At 39.4% G+C, this 23,246-nt stretch overlaps 3 protein-coding genes across 7 annotated transcripts in view; 2 read left to right on the top strand and 1 right to left on the bottom strand.

The window, feature by feature from the left end:
• Nucleotides 1-11,327, top strand: part of rasgrp3 (RAS guanyl releasing protein 3 (calcium and DAG-regulated)) — a 39,664-nt gene extending 28,337 nt beyond the window's left edge. For all 4 annotated transcript variants that reach the window (XM_069538835.1, XM_069538836.1, XM_020087913.2 and 1 more), the window contains 7 exons: nt 579-692; nt 808-923; nt 1,989-2,136; nt 2,419-2,455; nt 3,753-3,902; nt 4,793-5,169; nt 6,725-11,327. In XM_069538835.1, coding sequence (XP_069394936.1) covers nt 579-692; nt 808-923; nt 1,989-2,136; nt 2,419-2,455; nt 3,753-3,902; nt 4,793-5,169; nt 6,725-6,733 — 951 coding nt within the window. In that variant the 3' untranslated portion in view covers nt 6,734-11,327. The remainder of the gene's footprint in view (nt 1-578; nt 693-807; nt 924-1,988; nt 2,137-2,418; nt 2,456-3,752; nt 3,903-4,792; nt 5,170-6,724) is intronic.
• An 87-nt stretch (nt 11,328-11,414) lies between these two features.
• LOC138413643 (piezo-type mechanosensitive ion channel component 1-like) lies at nt 11,415-18,475 on the bottom strand. 2 transcript variants are annotated; one of them, XM_069538839.1, is made up of 7 exons: nt 17,517-18,221; nt 17,375-17,433; nt 16,440-16,532; nt 15,676-15,824; nt 14,159-14,281; nt 13,992-14,071; nt 11,415-13,388 (listed from the first exon to the last, which is right to left on the bottom strand). In XM_069538839.1, the coding sequence occupies exons 1-7, from the start codon at nt 17,647-17,649 to the stop codon at nt 13,312-13,314; spliced, it is 714 nt and encodes a 237-aa protein (XP_069394940.1). In that variant the 5' UTR covers nt 17,650-18,221; the 3' UTR covers nt 11,415-13,311. The 2 variants fall into 2 exon arrangements, with proteins under 2 accessions (XP_069394940.1, XP_069394939.1); XM_069538838.1 differs by lacking the exons at nt 17,375-17,433; nt 17,517-18,221 and adding an exon at nt 18,262-18,475.
• A 2,036-nt stretch (nt 18,476-20,511) lies between these two features.
• Nucleotides 20,512-23,246, top strand: LOC138413633 (male determiner protein Mdmd(III)-like). Its single transcript, XM_069538666.1, has 2 exons — nt 20,512-21,147; nt 21,489-23,246. The coding sequence occupies exons 1-2, from the start codon at nt 21,113-21,115 to the stop codon at nt 22,771-22,773; spliced, it is 1,320 nt and encodes a 439-aa protein (XP_069394767.1). The 5' UTR covers nt 20,512-21,112; the 3' UTR covers nt 22,774-23,246.

Below are 23,246 nucleotides of genomic sequence, written 5' to 3'. Positions count from 1 at the left end.
GAAGCATCTCCAACCCCCCCCCCACTCGCTTGCTGAGCATTCTGCGGGGGATCTCCTGCTGCGTTCACACATCAGCTCCTCCGGACTTGCTGCTGACTTTATACTAGGGGTCAGGTGTAGAAAGTCTGCAGAAACTCAGGAGGCTCTCTTCCGGAGCTTCTTGTGTTTTAAGTACATGGGCCAGACGTGACCATCAAACAGTTCGAGGTGGTCGGGGCACCATGTAGTTCATGGAGAACCTCCTCTTTTTGCATTCTTCATATGGGATGGAAATTAAATCATGTTTGTTCAGGGTCTGCAGCCAGCTCTTAATAGAGTCCACTTTCAATCAATCAACCAATTGATTGACAAATTCTATTTACAAATCACAATCTGTCTTATGAGGATTAACAAGGTGCAGCATCCTCTGTCCTTAACCTTCAAAAAGAGTCAGAAGAATACAATCTGAAAGATGATCAAGAGGTGACTGAGCTTAACTTAGTGTCATAGCAAAGCGTCTGAATTCATTAACTTTTGTCAGGTGATATTTCAGTTTTTCTCTGTCCTTTGAGTCCTGTGTATGTGAATTCTTTTCATAGCTGTCTTCTCCAACGACTCCCAATAAGCCCCTGGCCCCACTTGACTGGGCCTCAGGTATCACCACCAAACCAGACCCCTCTGTAGTCAATAAACACATCAGGAAGGTCGTGGATGTGAGTAGACCATCCGTTTTATGACTAAAATATGCACAGAAAAGCAACAATCAAACAAGGTAGATGTGTATGACATGTTTCTGGAGTAATGTGTTTCTTGTCTGGTTTTGGGAAGTCTGTCTTTAGGAATTATGACCATGACCACGATGGATATATTTCTCAAGAGGACTTTGAGAGCATCGCTGCCAATTTTCCCTTCCTGGACTCCTTCTGCGTATTGGACAAAGATCAGTGAGTGTGGAAAATAATTATAAACAGTAACTGCACTTTTTACCTGTAATATCTCACTGACCTCCACCGTGCTTTCCTTAATTGTCAATGCATGTTCTGCAGTACCAAATGTAGAAACACTCCTAGTTTAGTCAGATTTCACAATGGCTTTCAAAATCATATAACATTTACTACAGTTAAGCTAAGTTACTTTCTATTGTTGTGTTTTAACATACACAGCAGAATAATGAGTGCAGTTGTTGATGATTTTAATTGAAGGTCCAGTGTGTAAGATTTAGGTGAAAGGATCTATTGGCAGAAATGTAATGTAGAATAATCCTCATGATGTTTTCACTTGTTCATTTCATCTAAATTGTATGAATTGTAGTTTTCTTTACCCCAGAAAAGCCCCTTTATATTCAAATACTTTATATTTACATCGAGGGGACCCTCTCTACGGAGGCCGCCATGTTTTTTACATTAGTCCAGACTGAACAAACTAAACACCTTTTGAGTTTTTTTATGACAATTAAAGGCTACCACAGGTTCTTTTTCATGTTTGGAAGGAGAGGGTGAGGTGAGGGTGAGTTGAGGGGTGTTCAGCTGCAACATGCAATTTCAACACTAGATGTCACAAAATTCTACACACTGAACCTTTAAATCATCAACAAGTACCTTGAAGTACCTTGCAATGTATTTTACTATTACTATTAATTAATATTCTTGGGTTGTCATTGCTCAACTACTAAAATTAGCATGTAGCTCACAAATGTCTCCAAAACAAATGCAACACAATTATAAAATTGTGAAATTAATGATAAAAATACATTTTTTGTGTCCATTGAATGGAAAATTAAGTTAAAAAGTAAAACATGATTAAAAAAAACTGCTGCTTATCATGGACCTTGTATAAGATGCAGAGGTGATTACAGGTAGAGAGGCATTGTGATAAAGCAGCATGAGAGAAAATTTGAGGGCTAACCATTACATTTCTAGGTTCTTATTGTTGAATCTTAGGTATTAATAGAAAAATGTTAATGTCTTCTCTCTTTCTTTCTTTCATCTTCCTCCGTGTCTTTCTCTCAGAGATGGACTAATCAGTAAGGATGAAATGATAGCCTATTTTCTTCGGGCTAACCCACTGCTCCAGTGTAAGATGGGACCAGGATTCATCCACAACTTCCAGGAGATGACTTACCTGAAGCCCACTTTCTGTGAACATTGTGCTGGATTTGTGTGTATCTCTAACATCCTGTCACTGCACTATTTATGTCTCCTGTAATGTAACTGACCTGCCTGCATGCCTCCCTCCCCAGCATGTATGACAATGTCCTGAACAAAGACACAGGAAGTCACAGGATTACAGGACATGTAGTGAAGGATTACATCCTGTTTATGACGAGTCGTGTTTGTCTTTAAAAAATGTTGCTCTTCTTCATTATCTAATTTCTTTTTTATCTTTTTTTGGATTTTCTGTTTCCACATCCCGCACTTCCACACATTTCTGGGTCTGCAGCTCTGGGGAATCATCAAACAGGGCTACAAGTGCAAAGGTACAGTTTCATTGTCTTCTTCTTTGAAGGCCATAAAAAACAAAGCTATTAAGCTATTTATTTGTTTTATACGTTTTAACAACTACTTACAAATCTTTAGCAGGTCTCCTGTCACTATACGTTTCCCAGCAAAAACCAGAGCCTGCTGCTCACAAACCCTATAAATATAATACGTAAATCTGGTGTTTCTTCTTGCATCATGAGTGGAAGATATTCCTTTGTCCATCTTGACCAGAATAAGTCTGAAATGTATTGTACTTGTCTCCATCAACGACAAGCATATACATTATCTTTCCTGAAAAGTCCAGGTGGAAGGATCTGTTGTGACTTCAGTACAAGCAGGTGATTTGGAGTGAGGGGTTCGAGATCATTGACATCTTCTGATAGGGTTGTTAATGGACCACTGTTCAATTTTGCTTCTATTTCACACATTACTGTGGAAAGACTTTCATCATCAAGAGTTTGTTTCCTTGTGATGGTGCGCAAAATTATTTTCAATGATCTAATCAACCTCCCATACGCCTCCAAAGTGTGCAGCTGCAGGAGGATTGAATGTCCATTTCACTCCCTTTTGCTGTAGTTCTTGCTCTATTTTGTTTTGATTCAAAGTTGTCAGAGCTTCTCTCAGTCCTCTGTCTGTTGACACAAAATTGGTTCTATTGTCATATCTTATTCCAAAAACGTGACCCTTTCTTGCATTCCTTTGCTGATCAAGTTTCTCTTCCATTTCGTTATGTTGAAAATGCGTGTTAATGTCCAATTGTGCACGTCAGTTTAATACTGGCTGCGGTGTTAAGGCATCCACGGTCCTTCCGTGCATGTTTGTAGGAGAGATAAAGTGAGTGGCTTGCATGGAAATATTCCTCTCCTCCAATATTGCGTTTCAATATTAATTCATAATTCAACAATAATTCAATGAGCGAAGTGTTCTTGCTGAGAGTTTTTCAACTTTTGTTCTGGCTTCTGTTCCTCCTTTATATATTAGTGCCAGTCAGACTTCCAACATGCACATATTTATCATCTTCTTGCCATGAGTTGAACAGCTTGTGGGTCCTGGTGGCTGAATGTTTGCGTGTGGTGTGAATGTGTGTATATGAGGTGGCCTTGCATTTAGTCATTACATTATGTACAAAGTAGCAAAATAACAAAGGGTAACTAAAGATAATCAACTATCTTAGGAGCATGCGTTGCAAAACTGTTTCTCAGGGCGTCTTGGTTTTTTTCAAGGTCATCAGTGGATTGTGAAGCTCACAAACACTTTTGGCCTGAACGTGACCTGTCTTCATTTGCTTTGCAGACTGTGGCGTTAATTGTCATAAACAGTGTCGGGAGCTGCTGGTTCTGGCCTGTAGGAAGCTGATCCGCTCCGGCTCTGTGGGCAGTGTTTCCCCTGCCAGACTGACCCACAGCTCACTACCCAGCAGCCCTGCACTGCCCACCTGTAAAGGTCTGTTTCAAACAAACAAACAAACAAACATGCTGTAATGCATTCATATGTTGTGAAACCGGACATGACCAATTATGCTGCTAAATATTATGGATACCTTTCAACCTGATTATAAAGACTAATTTAGACTATTTTACGTATTTGTACGTGACCTGGTTGGCTATGATAGGGATCTGCAAAAACACCAAATCAAATTTTTTGTTTGAATAAACTATTTGAAATCATAACAGTGACTTTAATAACTGTCCCAGGATGAAAATTGCGGCAGCTTTGAGAATAGCTCTAATTATTTGCCATCATTGCTGGTTCTGGCCCAAGTCCACACATAAGCTCCTGTTGTATTCTCAATGAAACAGGCAGAGAGAACACTCAGAGAGTTATTTCATCACAGTTTCCTGCATTATGTTACCTGTCTGCTAGTTTGCTACAATGTTAGCCTCTGTAGCTTTTAGATGCCAACAGTAATGTTAATATTAGCGTCTATATTGCTGTTGCCTAGCAGCAGTGTTCTTGTGACTTAACCACCACACGGCCAACACAATAGTGTGCACAACTTCCCATATAACCACAAGCTAATGAGTTCCACTTGAAAGCAGCAAATACTTAAGTAACAAAAGTTTGCAAGAACACAAGTAGAGAGAAGTGCAGAATATTGTCATACTTTAATAAGATACAACTTCTTTTACATTAAGTTACACTTACTGTCTCGGAGGCAGAACTAAGACTATTTCAAAGTTTTTCCTCTTCTGTATGTTGTTTAAAGAACAAATATTTTGTGCAGTGTATGAGGTGATTACAGTTTATTATATTATGCTTTTATTTTACATAATAAATTGTACTCACTATCTTAGAATTCATTTCTTCATAATCTTCTGTGTTTCCTCCTTTAGATGAGGATGAGGTGTTTGAGTTTCCAGCTGTCACATCAGCAGGTGCAGCTCTGGACACTCAGTCCATCACCCTGATGACTGGTTCAGCCCAGAGAATATCCGTGCGCCTCCAGAGGGCCACCACCAGCCAGGCCACCCAGACCGAGCCCCTGTGGCCGGAACACAACTGGGGGGCCACAGATGGCGGCTCCCATACCTTCCCTAAAATGAAATACAGGACTCACAGGAAGACATCTAAAAATAAAGGTTTTGCCTGCTGGGAAAACCAAAATGGCAGGCAGCACCAGACGGATTCCCCACGGTGCAGTCTGGAGTCTCAGGAGAAGTTAGACAGCTCAGGGGAGCTTGTAAAGAACGGGATTACACTCAGAGAGAAGGTAATGCGAAATTTTATGTAAATATGATGTTTAATCTTTTAATATAAATAAGACATCACTATATTCTTCTTGAGACAACCTAAATATGGCACATGTCGAAATGAAACATGTGATGGTGGAATCAGTTACTTCAAACTTAAGCATGGAAGTCCATTTCTTGAGCATGCCAAAATAATTAAAAACCAAGGTCCACTCACCAGGGTGGTAGAGTGGGTCGTCTACAACTAGATTTGGTGGTTCAGTCCCTGTCTCCTTCATTCTGCGAAAGTGTCTTTGGGCTAGATACTAAACCAGAAATTGGCCGTGACGGCTGAACCAGCATTGTTTGAGTGATGTATGATAGAGAAAGGACACCAATAAAGATGTTGATGTGCTAACCAATGCTCGTGTCAATGTGCTACAAACAAAAACACACAATCTTTGCAGTGGAATTCATACGTCATGTCCTGCCTCAGCCTGTTGCTGCACCCCCCACCTAAATGCTCTGTAGATTTCTGTGTTGTTGTGAAAGTCTGAGCAGAGATTCATCACCAGCAGAGTTCATACCTCAAAATGGCCTATGATGCCTCCTGGTGGCAGACAGAAATCAAACATGTTAAAACAAAACAAATACTTCCACTTTTGGAGATGTATTTTTTCCCTGTTGTGGCATAAACTCTGGGAAGCTCTGTTTGAAAACACTGCTTAGCAGTTTAAAGTACTCTGAAACAGTATTTTACAGCTAGAAGCAGGAAGGTTGTCATAGTGGCCTATCTTACTCGTTATAGCATGAGCATTGGGATTTTTTGTCTGCCTGTTCATTCGCTTCATTTTTTTTAAACAGTGAGGTGTACCATAAAATTAAAGTAATGTTCCAGATAAAGGCTGAGGTAGATTACAGATATACCTTTATAGTCCCTTCTAATGTTTTTAAGTGTTTGAGGCCATTTTATACATTTAATTAGGTGTCAGCAGTTGATTAAATGATGGCGAGAGAGATGGAGGATACATGATCCAATAGTTCCCCCTTTGAAATGCAACTGTTGTCAGTTGTATCAGTGCGCCACTTTGCTGCCAGTTTGGAGCATTTATATAAAGTGTTGACTTTCTCACCCAGCAAAATTTGGTGATCATCAGTTGCCAACTATGTATAATATAGCTTATGTCTTGTTCAGTTTAAACTATATATATATTTATATATACATATAGTGCTTTCCTAGTCTTGATGATAACTCAAAGTGCTCTACTGCAATGTACTGAAGTTTGTTGGGGTTCAAACTTAAGAGAGAAGATAAACAACATAGTATTATATTTATCCTGATAGAGCAACGGGCTAAAGTTTAAAGGATCAATCTTATGGCACCAAACCGATATACAGTCACTCAAAGATTTTTATCAAAACTTGAAAAAATTGTTGTTAAAGATCTACTATTGAAAATGGTTCATTCCATAAAATGAAATCCAGATTACAATGAAAGGCATGTAAGAGCCATGGTTTAGTAAATGTGGTTTTGTAAAAACTGCAGATGCCATAAATCTGCATACAAATGACAAATATCTGTCCTCCTCCCCTCAGGACAGCTGACTTGGTGAGGGCCAATCCCGAAGGTCCAGAAAGCCCCTGGCAGCAGGAACCAGGAAGCTCTTCTCTGTGGGGGAGGTGCTGGGCTGCCTGAGGTCCCCCTTCAGTGACGTGAAGTTCTCGTGGCCTCTCTAGACTTCAGCACAGACCGAGCTAGAGGAGGACACTGTGTAGCTGCGATCAGGGAGGGTAGCTCAGTGGATAACTGACCAACACCCACTGTGAATTATGTGGAATGCTAAGATGTAACTTAGTTGTGGGTATTGGTCCAGAATGTACATATAATCTGCACTGGAAAACGTGAGAAGAAGAAGAATATTTTATTCCTGACAGAGGTGTAGAGCTGGTTTAGTTTAGTGGCTAATGCTGGCCAGTTACTTTATAACAGCTAGGTTTAAACCCCAGCTTGGGTTCACTATGGTAAAGTAAAATCCTGCTTGATCTTAGGTTACCAAAAAGAAAGTTCTTCGTGGTCACTTTCCAAGTTGGAAAGTGCATGTCAGAGACTATGTAGATATTTGTATGTGGGGCAGTAAATAAAGGGAAAGTCAAGTTGAAAGTGAAAGTTAGGGGCAACCAACCAACAATCAAATGGGACCCTGGGAATGAACGATTCTGCAAAGTATACATTGTTTTTTTTAACATAAAGTTTATTTTAACTTTATTTTGACTGAGGGGTGCAGGGGGACTGGAGCTTATGTTTCTTTCGATCCAGCTGATATTTGGTGAAAAAATTTGTACATGCTGGACAAGACAACAGTCAATCAAAACACACATAAACAAGCAACTATTTACATTCACATTCAAGTCTAAAGTCAATGGACTGTTGGAGGAAGCCAGAGTAATTTAAATAAAGAATGCACAGCCAAAGTGCCAACAGGAAACTGTATTAATGTGGAAGATGATCTGCTGTTATCAGTTGCTATCAACAAGCCAACCTATGGGCCCAACAATATGACAGTAGATTGTCACTGAGAAACTGATTGGAAAAAAAAGGAAGAAGCTCCCTCTCACCTCACGAAAACTCATCACGGCACTTGTGCGCTGCCCTCTGGCAGGCAATACTGAAATACAATAAACCTTTTTGTGTGCTATGATGAGTGGCATGACAAGTTACAGTGAGAAATTATTTATTCAGTTATAAACGAAAAAAAAAATATTATTGTGGCTCAGTAAATATATACATAAACAGAAAATACATAAAGCGTGTGTGTTAATGCTTTAAAAAGCACAATACTTGCAGAAGTACATTTTGTCTCTTTCAGTTCTTCCATCCTGGATGATTTCTCTCATAAACAAGTGTGTAGATCCTCCTCACAGATGATTCTATTCAGCTGCTCTTACTTTAGTGAAGTAGCAAGTAAAGTAAGCATCACATTTAATTTCCCTGTTGTCCTCTTCAAAAACCTTTGTGTGGTTTCTGCTGTGTGTTTTTGATCGCTGTCATGTTCTGCAAACCTTGAGATTGGGATTTGAGTACAAACCTTCATAATTCCATCTATAAGCATCCCCCTGCACTATTTGCTCCTCTGCAGTCCCATCATTATACTCAATGTGGGCACTGCAGTCGCTGTGGTGATCCTGGTCAGGTCCAGGCCAAACCTGCTGGACTTCATCTGACATCATTAATGTTATCTTGGTTTCATTGAACCAAAGAAGCTGCCAACATTCATCAGCCCTATTATCTGCAGTTTTGTGAAGAGTGAGTAACTGTTGGACATTGTATGCAGAGGCTGTCTTTATGATAAGTCCTCCACATTGATCAGTCACTGAGACACCACTTTCATTAGTCATGTGTCTTGTGCCAAATCAGAATCATCTGTTTATCAGTTCAAAGTTGTATAAACAGGGAATCATGTGTCTGCTGGACACTGCACCTTCTCCTACTGGTTGTATGGCTCTTCTTGTTTGTCCTAAACACTGATGTTGCTGTGTTTCTATGGTAGTAAACTGCTAAAAAACTGCTATAATTATACATAAGATTAAATACGCTTCATTTCAACTTGAAGATATTACAATCAAGATTGATTGTATCAGTTACTATCTAAACGACAGTGTACAGGGGTGTAGTTTTGGGGTACGTACTGTATATAGTTGTAAGAGACCTGGTAGGTGTAACCTGCTATCCTACGACACACATGTGATGGTCTAGAAAAATAAATGTTGTGAGTTAGTCACACTGATATCCTCATCTGGAGCTGTGTTCACACATGGTCTCTGCGGATATTTAGGCTAACTATCCCTTTAAAGAAGCATTCAAACATTTGCAGTTACTTTATATTTTACATCCTGTCATTTATAAAGCATATATTGTTTAATCTATATAAAATAATAATAACAATGATTATAGGACAAACGTTTTTTATGTATATAAAACATTTCTAAATGCATAACAGGGCAACACCTTCAAAACAAACAAGTATTAAGCAAATAAAACAAATCACTAATATCACAAGCCTTGAACTGAAGAAGAGAAAAGAGCTGCTGTATTGTGGACAGGCTGCGACAAAGATACTGTAGCAGTGGGAGTATAACTATTCAAAAGCAAAAAACATTTAGACGCACGCAAACAAACAAACACACACACACACACAGAAGGTTTTACAGTGTCAGGTGAGTGTGACGTGAAGAGGCTGTTGACAGCAGAGGGCTCTGGCATAGAGAGAGGTGACAACAGGTGGAAACTACAAGCTTGTGTTCGACCCTCATTCAAGCGTGTGCAATAAGTGCTTTAAAAAGGGAAAGAGGAGGATTTATGGAGCCTGAATTAGCTTGAATCACACAGTGCTCATGGCTCAGCTAATCAAGACTAACATACTGATATCAGCTCGAATAAACCTGTTCATTCCTACACAGATAATTTGGTTTTATGGAGACTGAACAGTTTGTTATTTTGCTTTGGGCCAATAGTTTGTGATGACCTGGATGCTCTTCCACAAGCACCATGTGTCTGCTGTCTTTAAAGACAATTGATTCATGGTGCATAATTCTGTTTTGCTTCACTGGTACTGAAGTGACAGATTATTTCCTATTACATTGAGATATGCTTCTGAATGCAGCGCATGTGCTCCTGCTGAGCCTCCTCTATTTAGTCATTAATCTAGAAAGTTCCAGAATTTGTATGCTGGGATTAGTATGGCAGATATGTGGTTTGAATACCCAAGGTGGGAAATCTCTGTATATACTTTACATTTCTATACATTTGCAGTAACAAATGCAGGCTAGCACTGTCACCTCACAGTAGGAAGGTTATTGGTTGGTTGGTTATTAGTTTGGCTGGAGTCTTTGTGTGTGGAGTTTGCATGTTCTCCCCATCTTTACGTCCAAATACATGCAGATTGGGATTAGGGTGATTGAAGACTCTAAAATGACAGGTGTGAATATGGAAGTGAAGGGTTGTTTGTCTCTATATGTTGACACTGGTGACAGGGTGGACCCTCCTCTCGTTCAATGTCAGCAGTCAGTGGTATAGTGGTGCCTGGAGAGGTGGGTACACACTTAAAAATGTTTTTATCCTGTCCAGCAATAAACGTGTGTTATAAACAATGATATGTGAGACTACTCTAGCTTATTTAGTTCACTCAGAACCAAATTGTCACTTAATTCCTTATGCAGACTTTGCATCAATACTGGTTCACAGACTTTAGACTGACGCAACTAAATGATTATGCATTTTGAGTCAACTCAGTCATCTATCGGCCGGTAGTTAATTTTGTAAACTCTAACATGGATCAGTTGATTTGCAACATGAAATTAGAAATAATATAGCACAAATATAAGTTTTTAATTGTTACAAAGATTCAGCAGAGGTAACAGTGAGACTGACAGAGCAGATGGTGCTAAATGTCTGTTCTGAATGACTGATAGAACTCAGAAGTGAGCACCAGTTTTCACCTACAGATGGTGGCAGAGGAGAAACTGAATGCATCAAGAAAGAAATGTGAGGAGCTCTGGTGGCTGAGCTCTGCTTGGGTGGAGGTGAAGGCTCGTGCCATGGTTTGGATCCAAAGGCTCACAAAAAAATGAGTTCAAAACTTCAAACCCAATGGTTTTGTTGCCTGCTGGTGATGGATTTTTTTTCCCCTTTGGCCTTTGCTGACATTGTAACTCTTGTTCTCTGAGAGATGAAACTCCTCTCTACTGTTCCATATTTCTTAAAACCAGGCATAATACAGTCCTACGAGCTTGTTAATATATGATGGGGCTTGATTATCAAGGGCTTTTTATGTGAGGAGCAGGATTGTGTTCTATTCTAGATTTTACAGACCAACTGGAACATCTGATGAAGAATTACAATAATCCAGTCTAGAAAAAGAATCCAAACTAAATGGTTCAAAATACAGTTGTACATTAAATAGTCCTGACTTCAGCTTAATAATGTTTATATAAATCTATTTCTTAAATGAAACATATATTCTCATAATTTCCTGCTCTGATTTGCTCACTTCTATACTGTTGTTGATCTATTTGATGGATTTTATAGTAGCCTCAGTCTAATGTAGACATGTGCAGGGGCCTGTTTCCTTACTTATCCCAGAGGTTTGTTGGTGTAGAAAAGCAGGAAATGTATCACAATAAAGGACTGTGTTGTAATACATTATAGACCACTGTGATGTTACATGTAGTAGCTACAATATTTGAATAATTTGATACTGAAATGGCTTTAAAGGAGAATCTGAGAGCAGAGAAGAAAAAGCTGTTTAATCATTAGACCAACCTGACTGTTATAACTGAATCCCATTAACTCAAATGTCTGTGTCTTCTGTTCCATTTCCAACTCCAAAATGTAGCATTAGAAAAGGTTATTTAATCAAAATGTTCCACTCTTATGAAGCTGAAAGGATGAAACTTAGTCTCTCAGCAGTCAGTCACTGATGAGCCTCAGTCACCAGTTCTACACAAAGCAAACCAACTGATGTGAGCTGAATAAGAGATCATCTGCTCCACACTGTTCTGCTGACATTTGCCTCATGACAGTCAGTCACACATGAGCGTTGAAGCAGTGTTATCATGTGGTGTGAATGTCGTGTTGTGAGCTGATGGGATGTGTTCACTCCCTTGCTACTCTCACCTCGTTAAAATGCAGGTTTTTCCTTTTCAGTCAGTTACACGTTCCTCACAGTCGGAACAACACCAAGCAATGAGGCCATAAATTCAAACGCACACACTTCAAATGTCATGGAAGAGACGACACACAGTGTGATGACATGTCACCACTAACTGACTCGCTAAAGCTACACACACGTTATTTGCATAACTGAAATGAATTCACTTTACATGAATTTCTTTAACATATTAGGTTGGTATAATCCATGCAATACACAAGAGGCACTCTTTGTTGTAATCCAACGCTACCTGCTGTTGTTTTTGAGCAGCGTTGTCAGTGCTGACCCTGTGTTTTGTTGCTGCATGATGACAAAGAACTGTGGGGGGGTTTAATGAAGTGAACCCTGAATAGAGAAATGTGTGTCACTGTAACAGGACAGACTAGTAACTCTTCATCACACAAAACCTTCTGTCAAAGCTTCACTTCCTTCGTTTGCAGGAGGTCATAGAGAGAAGCGGGTGAAATGAGCTGGCCTGCGTTGCACAATGTATTACATTTTATTTTTCAAATCAGCACTTTTAAAAAGCGCATCCTAAATGATATTGAGGTCTACTCCCACAAGGTAAGCTTAGTGAGTATCTAACTACTGTCTGCTGGTAAAATTTGTCAGATGTAACTGAAGAATTACAGCTGACCTTAAACTTACAAAGCCTGAAGAAAACACACACTCTGGCTGCATTGTGGAGCAGTGAATCAGTTCTAGCTCACAGCACAGACCATACAGATAAAAAGAGGAAGTGAGAAGTGCCTCTCTGGGGATCCATCATATTGCTGCTTTGGCCCTGGTGTGTTGGAACAGACGCTGGCACCACAGTGCTGATGTGGACTTTACTCTTGGATCAATGTTAAAATACTGAAAAAGATTCTACACGTGCCCTGCTGTATATAAGCTGTCGTACCGTTGGCTGAACCTGCTCCACTCCTCAAACGTTCAGCGGAAGATTAATCACCACCAGTTATTCCCCAAAACCTCACAGACATGAAAACTGTTCACTGCTGTGATCACATTCTAACCAAACTTTTGGGACACAATGTGAGACTCAGATAACAGACTTCATCAAAGATTCAATTCAATTAAATTTTATTTATATAGCGCCAATTCATAATTTACATTATCTCAAGGCACTTTACATTTAAAGGTCAAGACCTTAAAACAATATTAACATAGAGAAACCCAACAGTTCCCACAATGAGCAAGCACAGGCGACTGTGGAGAGGAAAAACTCCCTCATTAACAGGGAGAAACCTCTGGCAGAACCAGGCTCAATGTGGGCGGTCATCTACCTCGACCGGTTGGGGTGAGGAAAGAAAAGTAAGGGGGGAGGAAAGGAGAGATGGGTGGAAAGCGGGGGAGAGAAGAGAGAGATGAGGTGGAGAGAGAGAGACCGGGAACAATTGGGCACCAATCACTATCAGGGCTGACTATAACAATAACAATGTAGTGATCTACAACAGGATTATATATATTAATGAATTACTGAGTTATTTTAATTAATGCTAACAATGGTGATGGTAGTCGTTGTTGTCCTGTAGTCCCGGTGCCGGAGTTATCTGAAACGAGATAGAGAGAAGAGCCAGAGGGACTATGGGAGGACAAAGTGACACTTTGACATGATGACATGTTAAAACTAACAAATAAATAAATAAACAGGTGTGGGGGGGCAGAGAGACAGAGAGACAGAGCGAAGTGAAGAAGTGCTCAGTGCATGATGGGAGTTCCCCCAGCAGTCGAAACCTATAGCAGCACAACTAAGGGATGGTTCAGGACTCACCTGATCCAGCCCTGACTATAGGCTTTGTCAAAGAGGAAGGTTTTTAGTTTTACTTTAAATGCTGAGACAGTGTCTGCCTCCCGAACCCAGAGTGGTTCCACAGGAGAGGAGCCTGATAGCTAAATGTTCTACCTCCTGCTCTACTCTTACAGACTCTTGGAACCACTAGAGAGCCTGTGTTTTGGGAACGAAGTGATCTACTCGGATAATAAGGTGTTATCAGCTCTTTGATATATGAGGGGGCGTGATTGTTGAGGGCTTTAAAAGTGAGGAGCAGGATCTTGAATTCTATTCTATTGAATTCTATTCTATATATATATATATATATATATATATATATATATATATATATATATATATATATTTAAAAAGTAACTCTGACCTTTATACAGTTGACTCACGGGTTTGGCCTCAGCTCCATTGGGAGCACGGATGTAGTTAGGGAACATATAAGGAACAAGCCTAGGAAATAAAGAAGATACCATCTTTAAGATACAATTCTATGTATTAAATAAAACACAAAGCACTTCACATAGATAGTCCACGTACACAGGTTTAGTACGATTGCCAACTAGTAGTGAGGCCAGATCTGCTCTGACTGGGTTCCCAGGTTCCAGGTCTATAGAGTATTTGTCGAAGGTGTGTTCCACCGTCCCTCCTTTACCCAGGTCCCTGTCAAGGAGCAACGTCCAGAGAAAAGAGAAAGCTAAAATCAGCTATTAGCATTTAAAACATTCAAAGATACATCACATGTATGCAGTAATATCACTGATATAGTAGAGGACCTAATCAGACATTTACTTATTTTTTAAAACCTTTAGTTACACTTACACACTTACACATTTACAATTCCAGCAGCTCTCAGATCCTCAGGCAGACCTTTCCAACAACTTGGAGCATAAAACTAAAAGATGCCAAACCCAATGTTTTGCTCCTGCTCTTGATTAAGTCCATAGTTTCTCAGGGTACAAAATATTCTCTGTCCACCTCATTTAGCTTTGTTGCTGCGCAATAATGTAGGAATTGCTGCTTACAGTTCAGCCATTTTCCCTGGTTTGTTGAAGCTGAAGCTCTCCAGAATCCTGAAATTCAGTATCTTACCTCAGCCCAGGTCTCTCCTCTATTCTGACTTCTTCTGACACCATGTCAAATAACAAGGACTGATGTTTTTCTGTTTATAATAATTAATATGAACTGTGCAGAATGTGAGGTATGTTAGTATCCAACTTGCACAACTTACAGGTGTTGCATCACTTCCTTAGTATCCTTAATATCCCTCCAGATACACATTTTGCTATCAAGTTGTATACACAACATATCTGTACTATACGTTAAGTTGCTCACACCTTGAGCCCTCTGTAATGACAGAACCTCAGACATGCATGTAAATACATCTGCACACTTATCTACTTCACACACACATATCTTTTGCTTTTGTATTCATACTAGTCTTGCTGTTTTTTGTTTTTGATGGGCTAAACTTGTTAGTGTTAATAGTCATATTATTTTCTGCATGTCTACTTTGTGTACATGTCTAATTTTGTGAAATTTAAAAAAATATTTAGGTATAGAAGCTTCAAAATAAGCCCACTGGGTTATCTGACTCCCCTTTCCTTTATGTTATTACAGTGTTACTTATCATGAATCTGTGCTAAATACATCTAATCTAATTGCTTATCATGAGAGGAAAATTAGAACAACCACAGGTTCCTCTGATTGATAACAGTATGTGCTCTATGTGTGTTTTTGAGTGGTTGTTAAGATTAGAAAAATTTCTGTATGTCCATTTATAAAAAGTCTCTAGGACACTCTTCTTCCAGCTGTACAACCTTATGAGAGTTAGAAACCCCCTGTCTCAGAAGGATGCTGAGAAATCAGCCAATGTATTTGGCTAGTTTTTAAAAAACTGCTGTTCCTGCGATTCCGGTGGAACCCGCTCAGGAGGCAGACACCCTTTCTGCATTTAAAGCTAGTGGACAATCACCCCATTACACTTTGGTGGTACTACATGCATGCATAACGTATAATAGTATAATGCAATTTTCTAGTATGGCCAGAAGTTTTACCTCTGGAAAGTCCACGCGAGACGTTCTTCTTCTTTAATGACCTCCTGTCTGCTGGGAGGGCTGATCCTCCACACTGATCCTGAACTACCCTCAATCATGGCCGTCACAATGTCCTCATAACTGTAGAGAGTGATGAACTGCATGGCTACCTGGACACACAGACCCACAAAACATGCATGAAGACATGGCAGCAACATAATTCAGACACACACACACATACACACCATGCAAAAACAAATAAGTCAGTGTCATCCATGAGGACATGCACTGTAAATAATTGTTTTTAAGGGAATGTACTTAAAAGTAATTGCTTAACAATTATTAAATAGATAAGTAATGAGGATATTGGTTTTTTTTGTCCCATTTCTTTCAGGAGCTATTCAAAAAAACAGAGGTTTACATATGGATTTATTCATTTGGCATATTTCAAATGTAGAGCTCTATGGTAACACAAAGAAGAACATGTCAAGTTTGCTATATCTGCTGCAACTTAAATCTCTGTGGTGCTGTGATGAAAACCTCACAGCAGATTAAACTGAACAAAACAAAAGGGACTTTTTGGATGTGAAGATCATAACACAATCCTGAAGTACCAATGAACTATCCAAGAGTCTAACTTTTCCATCTAGATTTATTGAGGACCACAGTAGCTCCATGTTAACAGCTACTTTATAAAAGATACATTTTTGTTACCACTCAAACAACAGTAAAGACATATGGTGACAGTACATTCAGACAGAGAATATAAATCAAATTGAATTTACCGCATTGTCTCCAAACTTTTGAGTGAGGTTTTCATATTCAGCCTCCGTGAAGGGCTGGATGGACTGCTGCTGCACACTCATGGTAAACAGGGGCTGGATACACACATACAAACACTCAAGATTATGCACATTTTGCCAACTGTGTCATGCTGTGTCATCTGAGTTCTATATTTGAACCCATATTACATTTGCACCAACAGCACTCTCATGAGCTTAATAAAATGAATCTATGTGTAGTGATCGAAAGTTTAGCGAGACAGTTAAATGCCAATCAGGTTCACCAAATGTATCCAGAATAAACGGGACGGGAGGCTGATGATTCCAAAAGATTAACAATTTATTTAAGTCGGACAATTATTTAAAAAGACTGATCAAACAGCACAGGATCAAGTGCAAAGTATAGGGTACTGGCTTGTACGTGATATAAATAACAGTTTAAAAGGAGAGAAATTAACGGCTCAAGACCCAATTCAACAAGTTAAATCATCATGCATAAAACAAGCACAGCACACTTTAAGAATCCTAACAATGGTGTAATTCCACCAGTGGATTAGCACAGCAAGCGATATAATACAATAAAATCACAGAAGAGGGCCTCAGGTTTACGGAGCCAATAACTCACTAATATTCAAGCCATTTACACCTGGATTGCATAGTACCCGTCAGTCATATTGCACCTTGCCCACAAAACCAAGAACAAAATAAAACAAAACAAAGAAACCAGAAAAAAAACAAATTAATCAGAAATAAAACTAATTCTAAACAAGGCCAAATAATCTAAATGAAATCTAAATGTGGGAAAAAACAGTGACCATAAATATTCTGCCAGAAGGCAGCCCTACAAAACAAGCATGTCATTTGGTCACACAATTATTAAACAAATATATCAAAATGTTTCAAATAATTTGCAAACATAACACATCATTATGACATACCTTCAGAGCATTAAAATACAGCGGAGACCCCACCGTCCTTATTGTCTTGACGACAAATACTAAAACAGGAAAAGACAACTACACTTAATGTCACAGACACAATGGTATAAACTCCGAATAAATGTTCAGGCGCATTACTTACAGGTATTGTTCTGAGTTTGTGGGGACACGCTAACTGGAGGAGACACAGTGTGCATGTGTGGCGACACACACACACACGCGGCTGTACGCTGGCCTCGCAACAAACAATTCGCGTCCACACCTGCTGCGCGCATGCAACACTACCTCACCGGACCGGCAGTGGAGAGAGAGAGAGAGGGAGAGACAGCGACTACGGCGTCCTTAAATAACCTTCGCCGACTCCCCGCATCCTATAGGCATCACCGTCCTGTCAGGTAAATTAGCGCTGTGTTTTTATATCTAAAATACCATAAGCATAACTGGGGAAATAACACCGCTAAAAATATCCTGTTTTAACTTAAACTTTTTATTAAGGATTGACCCCATTACATATGCAAAGTTTGCATTATGACATTCAGCATATGCCAGTAGGCCCTGGCAGAGACCTCTAATAATATCAGTCACATTTCCCCACCAGAAGATCAGAGCAAGTACAGCCTCACAGGTACCACATATATGAGTACACAACAACCTAAAACCACCACATGCAGTTTTCAGTTCGAAGATGGAATCATCCCAAACACATCATCATGTAAATGTAGGACACACCTTCAGGCTGCTGCCCAGCTGCTGGGAAGATCAGCCACACTGTGTTTATCACTTAGGCTATTTGTTCAACAGGTTAGATAAGTTTGGGCAGGGAGTTAACTTGATAGACTGTGACTGAGAAGAAGAGTGGAAAATACTGCTATAAAAAAATGTATTACCTCATATCCTCCAAGCTTGACAGTCACTGTGACATCAATTGGGTGGTTGACCACACCCACCACTGATCGGACCAATGAAATGAAGTGCAGCGGAAACCAGATGATGCAGATCAAGAAGAAGATGATGAGTCCACCCATTCCATATTTCACTATCTTCTTCTTCTTTTGCCCTTTAGGCTGTGGGTATTTCTGAGAAAAGAAAATTAAATTTTTACAGATAATAAACACATAACCCATTCTAATAAAAATTTCAATTGTTTTTGAAAATGCATATAAGAAAAATACAATCGAACAGCAGTTTAGAGTTGAAGGCTGTCTTCTGTCTCCTCACCCAACCCTAAGGAGCAGCAATTCCTTTGAGTTGAAAGGAGCCAGCTAAAGTCATTTTTCTACTTTCACATATGATTTGCGAGGGATAAACACAGCAGTTTTGTCACTTCACAGATACAGTGTTCAGAATGGAGCTATAGCTGCAGCTTCTTTTAAATGAGCCAGCGTAGACAAGTTGTTGCCCATGATACTGCCAGAAACATTTATCATGTGGATGGTTCTAGTGGTGAGACCATGGGGTATTCAAAAACAGCTGTCTCCGGTAATGTATTCAGGTTTGGACACAGGAGTCATCTACTAGGGCAGGGGATAATTCCACCAGCCTGCAAGAGACAGGGCGTATCCCATCCACAGCTTCCTGTCTGACTGGGTACCGTTGTTTACATGGTCGATATTCAGATTTTGGGGTAATTGTAACTGGGTCACAGTTTCTGATGAGGCCCACATCATATTTGTCCTTTGCCCACAGCATTTCTGGCAAGTCTACAAGCAGGAGAACATCTGATTGGTTTGACAACATGATATGAGAATGGAGATAGTCATCAACCACATACAATGATCGTGTGGCAGGAAAACACTGATTTGGAGAAAATTTGAAACTGAAAGCATTCATGCAAGGTGTATAGATCAGGCGTCATGGTTAAATGCCAGTCACTAACTGTCTGGAATGATGGTCCAAGGTCTCTCCACTGGTCATCATGTGATTTATTCATAAAGTGGCTCTGTGTGCACAAAACAGCTGAAAACAGTGGCTCTGCATGCACAAAAGCACTGGAGATGGTGAGAGAAGCTTAAAATTGCAACATTAGTTTAGAAGATGAACCTTTCTTCACAAAGTGGCTCTGAGTGCACAAAAGCACTGGAGATGGCGAGAGAAGCTTAAAATTGCAGCTGTTTTGTGTACTCAAGATTGCAACTTTAGTTCAGAAGATGAACCTTTGTTCACAAAGTGGCTCGAAGCTTCTTTCGCCATCTCCAGTGCTTTTGTGCACGCAGAGCCACTGTTTCCAGTTGTTTTGTGCACTCAGAGCCACACAGAGGCAGTGGCAAATCTAGACCATATCAAGAGTATAAATATGGCAGATATGGCGGGATGAACAGAATGAACGGTATAAATATAAACAGAATTATCAGTGGAATTTAAATATGGCAATATGGCAGTATGAACAGAATTACAGTACAAATATAAATGTGATGATCTCCAAAAAAATCCACCACTACAAACCACCACCACCATGACTACAAATGACCTGAAACATGCTCCTATCATCGTTCTAGAGGAACGATTTGGGCCTCCACACAGTGTTATTGTTAACAACAGAATGTAATAATAATAACAGGGTCATTCTCATGAAATCATTAGTACACCATGGCAGTCATGATTTTAGTCATAAAACATGCATTTTAGTAAAATTTCAAAACATAATAATAAAGCTAATAATTTTCTCTATATGGACCAAAGAGTAATTTCAATATAGAAATTAACTTTATTTACATTTTATTGCATTTTATGACAACTTTCTCATTACCGCAATGCGTCCAGATTTGTCTGAATGTATGTTATGTTGTTATTTTAACAGATTAAAACAAATATATCCTAGAAAAAAATAATGGATGCTCTCATGGATGTTTTGAAGAGACTGAAAAATGATTAATTAAATTTATATGTTTAATAATAATGAAAAAACAGAGGAAAAATGAAGCGTCCATGGCTCAAGTTGTCATCCTCCGCAACATATTGGAATTACGTGTTAGACATGGAAAGATCATTTTCAATAAAGTTTTATTTTGTATGATGCAACACCAGTGCCAGTGCTTTCAAGATGGCTACCAGGTAAGAAGATCTCCTTTTCCTTTGATGTTAAAAGTTAAACTTTCTCCTGTCAGACTGCATACACGACAGTATTGATTATCATTACCGATACAGCTAGTTTTCCACAATTAGAAAAACGTTTGATAATTTTTTTTAAAGAAAAATAGACATTATTAATGTCTATTTATGTACATGGAGTAAAAATTAGCTTAGTCATCATGGCCTCTCTGTTGCTAGCAAAACATGCTAATGTTCCTCATCCTCCGCAACACAATTCTCTCATACCGCAACAATTTCAGGCCAGTTGCGGTAGAGAGAACTTCTGTTTCGGCAATGAGAATTTTATAATATAGAATGTATTATGTACTATATTTTTAAATCCATATTATGAATTGTTAATTTAAATTATTTGTTACTATTTGCCATGTTATTACACTGTTGTAACTGTGTTAGTACTGTGTTACAGTTATGCTATTAGTGTGTGATGACTGTTTTATAACTGCCATGTAATTACACTGTTGTAACTGTGTTAGTAACATGTTACAGTTATGTTCTAAGTGTATTATGACTGTCTTATAAGTGTGCTACTATTGACATGTTGTTTGTCCTGTCCTATTCAATTGCAGACTGTCAGCAAATGAAAAAAAGAAAGCGTTAGCAGGGGCTCTGCTGGCCAAGCACAGGGAAAAAATTTATAGCAACCCAGTAATGCTGGAAGAGTACAGAAGGAAGGAAAGAGAGAGGTTAGGGATTGGAGAGGTTACCTAAAAAGTAATTGGCATATAGTCAATAGCTGTGTTTCTCAATTATAGGGTCTGGGGACCACCAGGGGTCCTTGATATGAAATAGGTTGAGAATCACTGGTCTATAGCTCGCGCCCTCATATCGCGCCCTCATCTCTCACACACACCCCCCCCACACACACACACCACACACACACACACACGCACACAACCCCCCCCCCCACACACACACACACACACATTGTAGTCTGCCTGTTCTATCCTGTAGGTTTGACATACTCAAAGATTTATCCTTTGTTTTGAGACACTGATTTCATGTCATGCTTCCTTTCAACTTCCAGATATCAAAAACGAAAGCAAAATGGCCAGATTACAAAAACTAAGGATTTGACAAAAAAACAACATGAGAAAAAGAAAAAGCAGTGGCGGAAAAACTCAAAAAGATACTACACAAAGAAGAGACAACTAAAAGCTATATTGGATACAACCCCAGTGAGTGACGAGGATGAGGAGGCAAATGAAATTATTCAAAATGTTTCAGAAGACCAGCTTCAGCATGTGGAGTTCCAAACCTCATCTCCAACAACATATACCCCAAAGGAATTGAAGAAGGAGACAAAAGAAAAAGAAGAAAAGACAAAGAAAAGAAGAAAGAAAACAATGCAAAAATTAAAGTCAAAATTGTGCTCCACAGAAGAGAAGCTTGTGGAAAGGAAAAGAAAAGAAAGACTCAAAAGACTGGAGATGTCAGCAAAGAGGAAGCAGGTCACCATCAACATTGGAGGCAGAGAGGCTCAGAATAAAAAAACAAAGTGGGGTCATAAGCGAACATATAACATTCTCAGTAACAGCCAGAGGAGACTTATGAGCACTCTTATAAGCCGCTTCCTTCATCAAGATGATGTATCCACTGTTATAAATGGAAAATCAGGAGAAATTCGGAAAAAGGGACAGATATTCCGGAAGAGAGCCCTAACAGATACAATGGCCAATCTTCATAAAAGATTTTTGTCTGAAAATCCAAGGCACAGCATTTCCAAGGCTCAGTTCTTCAAACTCAAGCCTTTTTGGATTGGCCAGAGAAGAGTGTCTGATCGAGAAACATGTGCTTGCAAAACACACGAAAACTTTGGCCTGAAAACAAAGAAGCTGCATCAGCTTGGCGTGATTGACACATCATCCCCAAGGGACCTCGTCCTGGCCAGTGTCTGTAGTGTGGATAACTTGTCCTGCATGTACAGGACATGCAACAAATGCAAAGACAAGACATTTCCTACAACACTGGATCCTTCAACAAAAGGAAACATCATTGCGTGGGATGAGTGGGTTACCAAATCTGTGCCATTGATAAAGAGATGCAAAGATGGGTCCACTGAGGAGAAGGAAGTAAGGAATGTGCTTCTTGATAAGAGGCACACCTCAATTGAGAAGCTGGTGGAGCTCACTCAAGACCACCTCCCAAACTTCTCCAGACATATATTTAACATTAAGCACCAGTTTGAAAGGCTGAGGAGCTTGAGAGAGACCCTGACCCAGAATGACGTAGTCGTTCACATAGACTACAGTGAGAACTATGCCTGCAAATACACCAGGGAAATAAAAGAAACTCACTTTTTAATACTATAGTAGTAATATGTGTCTGTTGTGCTACTGCTTTCATTTGTACTGTTTACATTTACATTGCATACATTTGATTTCATTTTTCACTGTGAATGTTCAATTTGCACTGCTCAGTTTTGCACAATCCTCACCCTATTCACCTCATTCGCCTTGTTTTCGCCTTACTCTTAAACATGTTTCATATTCTTATTGTATTTGATGTCAATATTGTATTTGAATGTCAATTTTGGTCGGCCGGTATTCCAGAAAGGACAGCAGAAGAATTTCAATTCACAGGGGAACGTGTGTTCTCGTGTGTATTGGACAGTAAAAATTGTTGAATCTTGAATTGGCAAGAAAACATTCAGCCACTCGGCCCTTTGTGGAATAGTTTAGTTGGAATAGTTTTCAAGCCACTAAGCCACCGCTGCTCCTCTAATATGTGCCATGCTGACTGAGAAATACGTGGGTATACACTATATATCTGCATTTACTCTGCA

The sequence above is a fragment of the Paralichthys olivaceus genome, chromosome 14 (assembly GCF_024713975.1).
Source record: "Paralichthys olivaceus isolate ysfri-2021 chromosome 14, ASM2471397v2, whole genome shotgun sequence".
Taxonomy (NCBI): Eukaryota; Metazoa; Chordata; class Actinopteri; order Pleuronectiformes; family Paralichthyidae; genus Paralichthys; species Paralichthys olivaceus.
The sequence above is the reverse complement of the archived record's forward strand: the minus strand, read 5'-3'. Positions and strand labels throughout refer to the sequence as shown.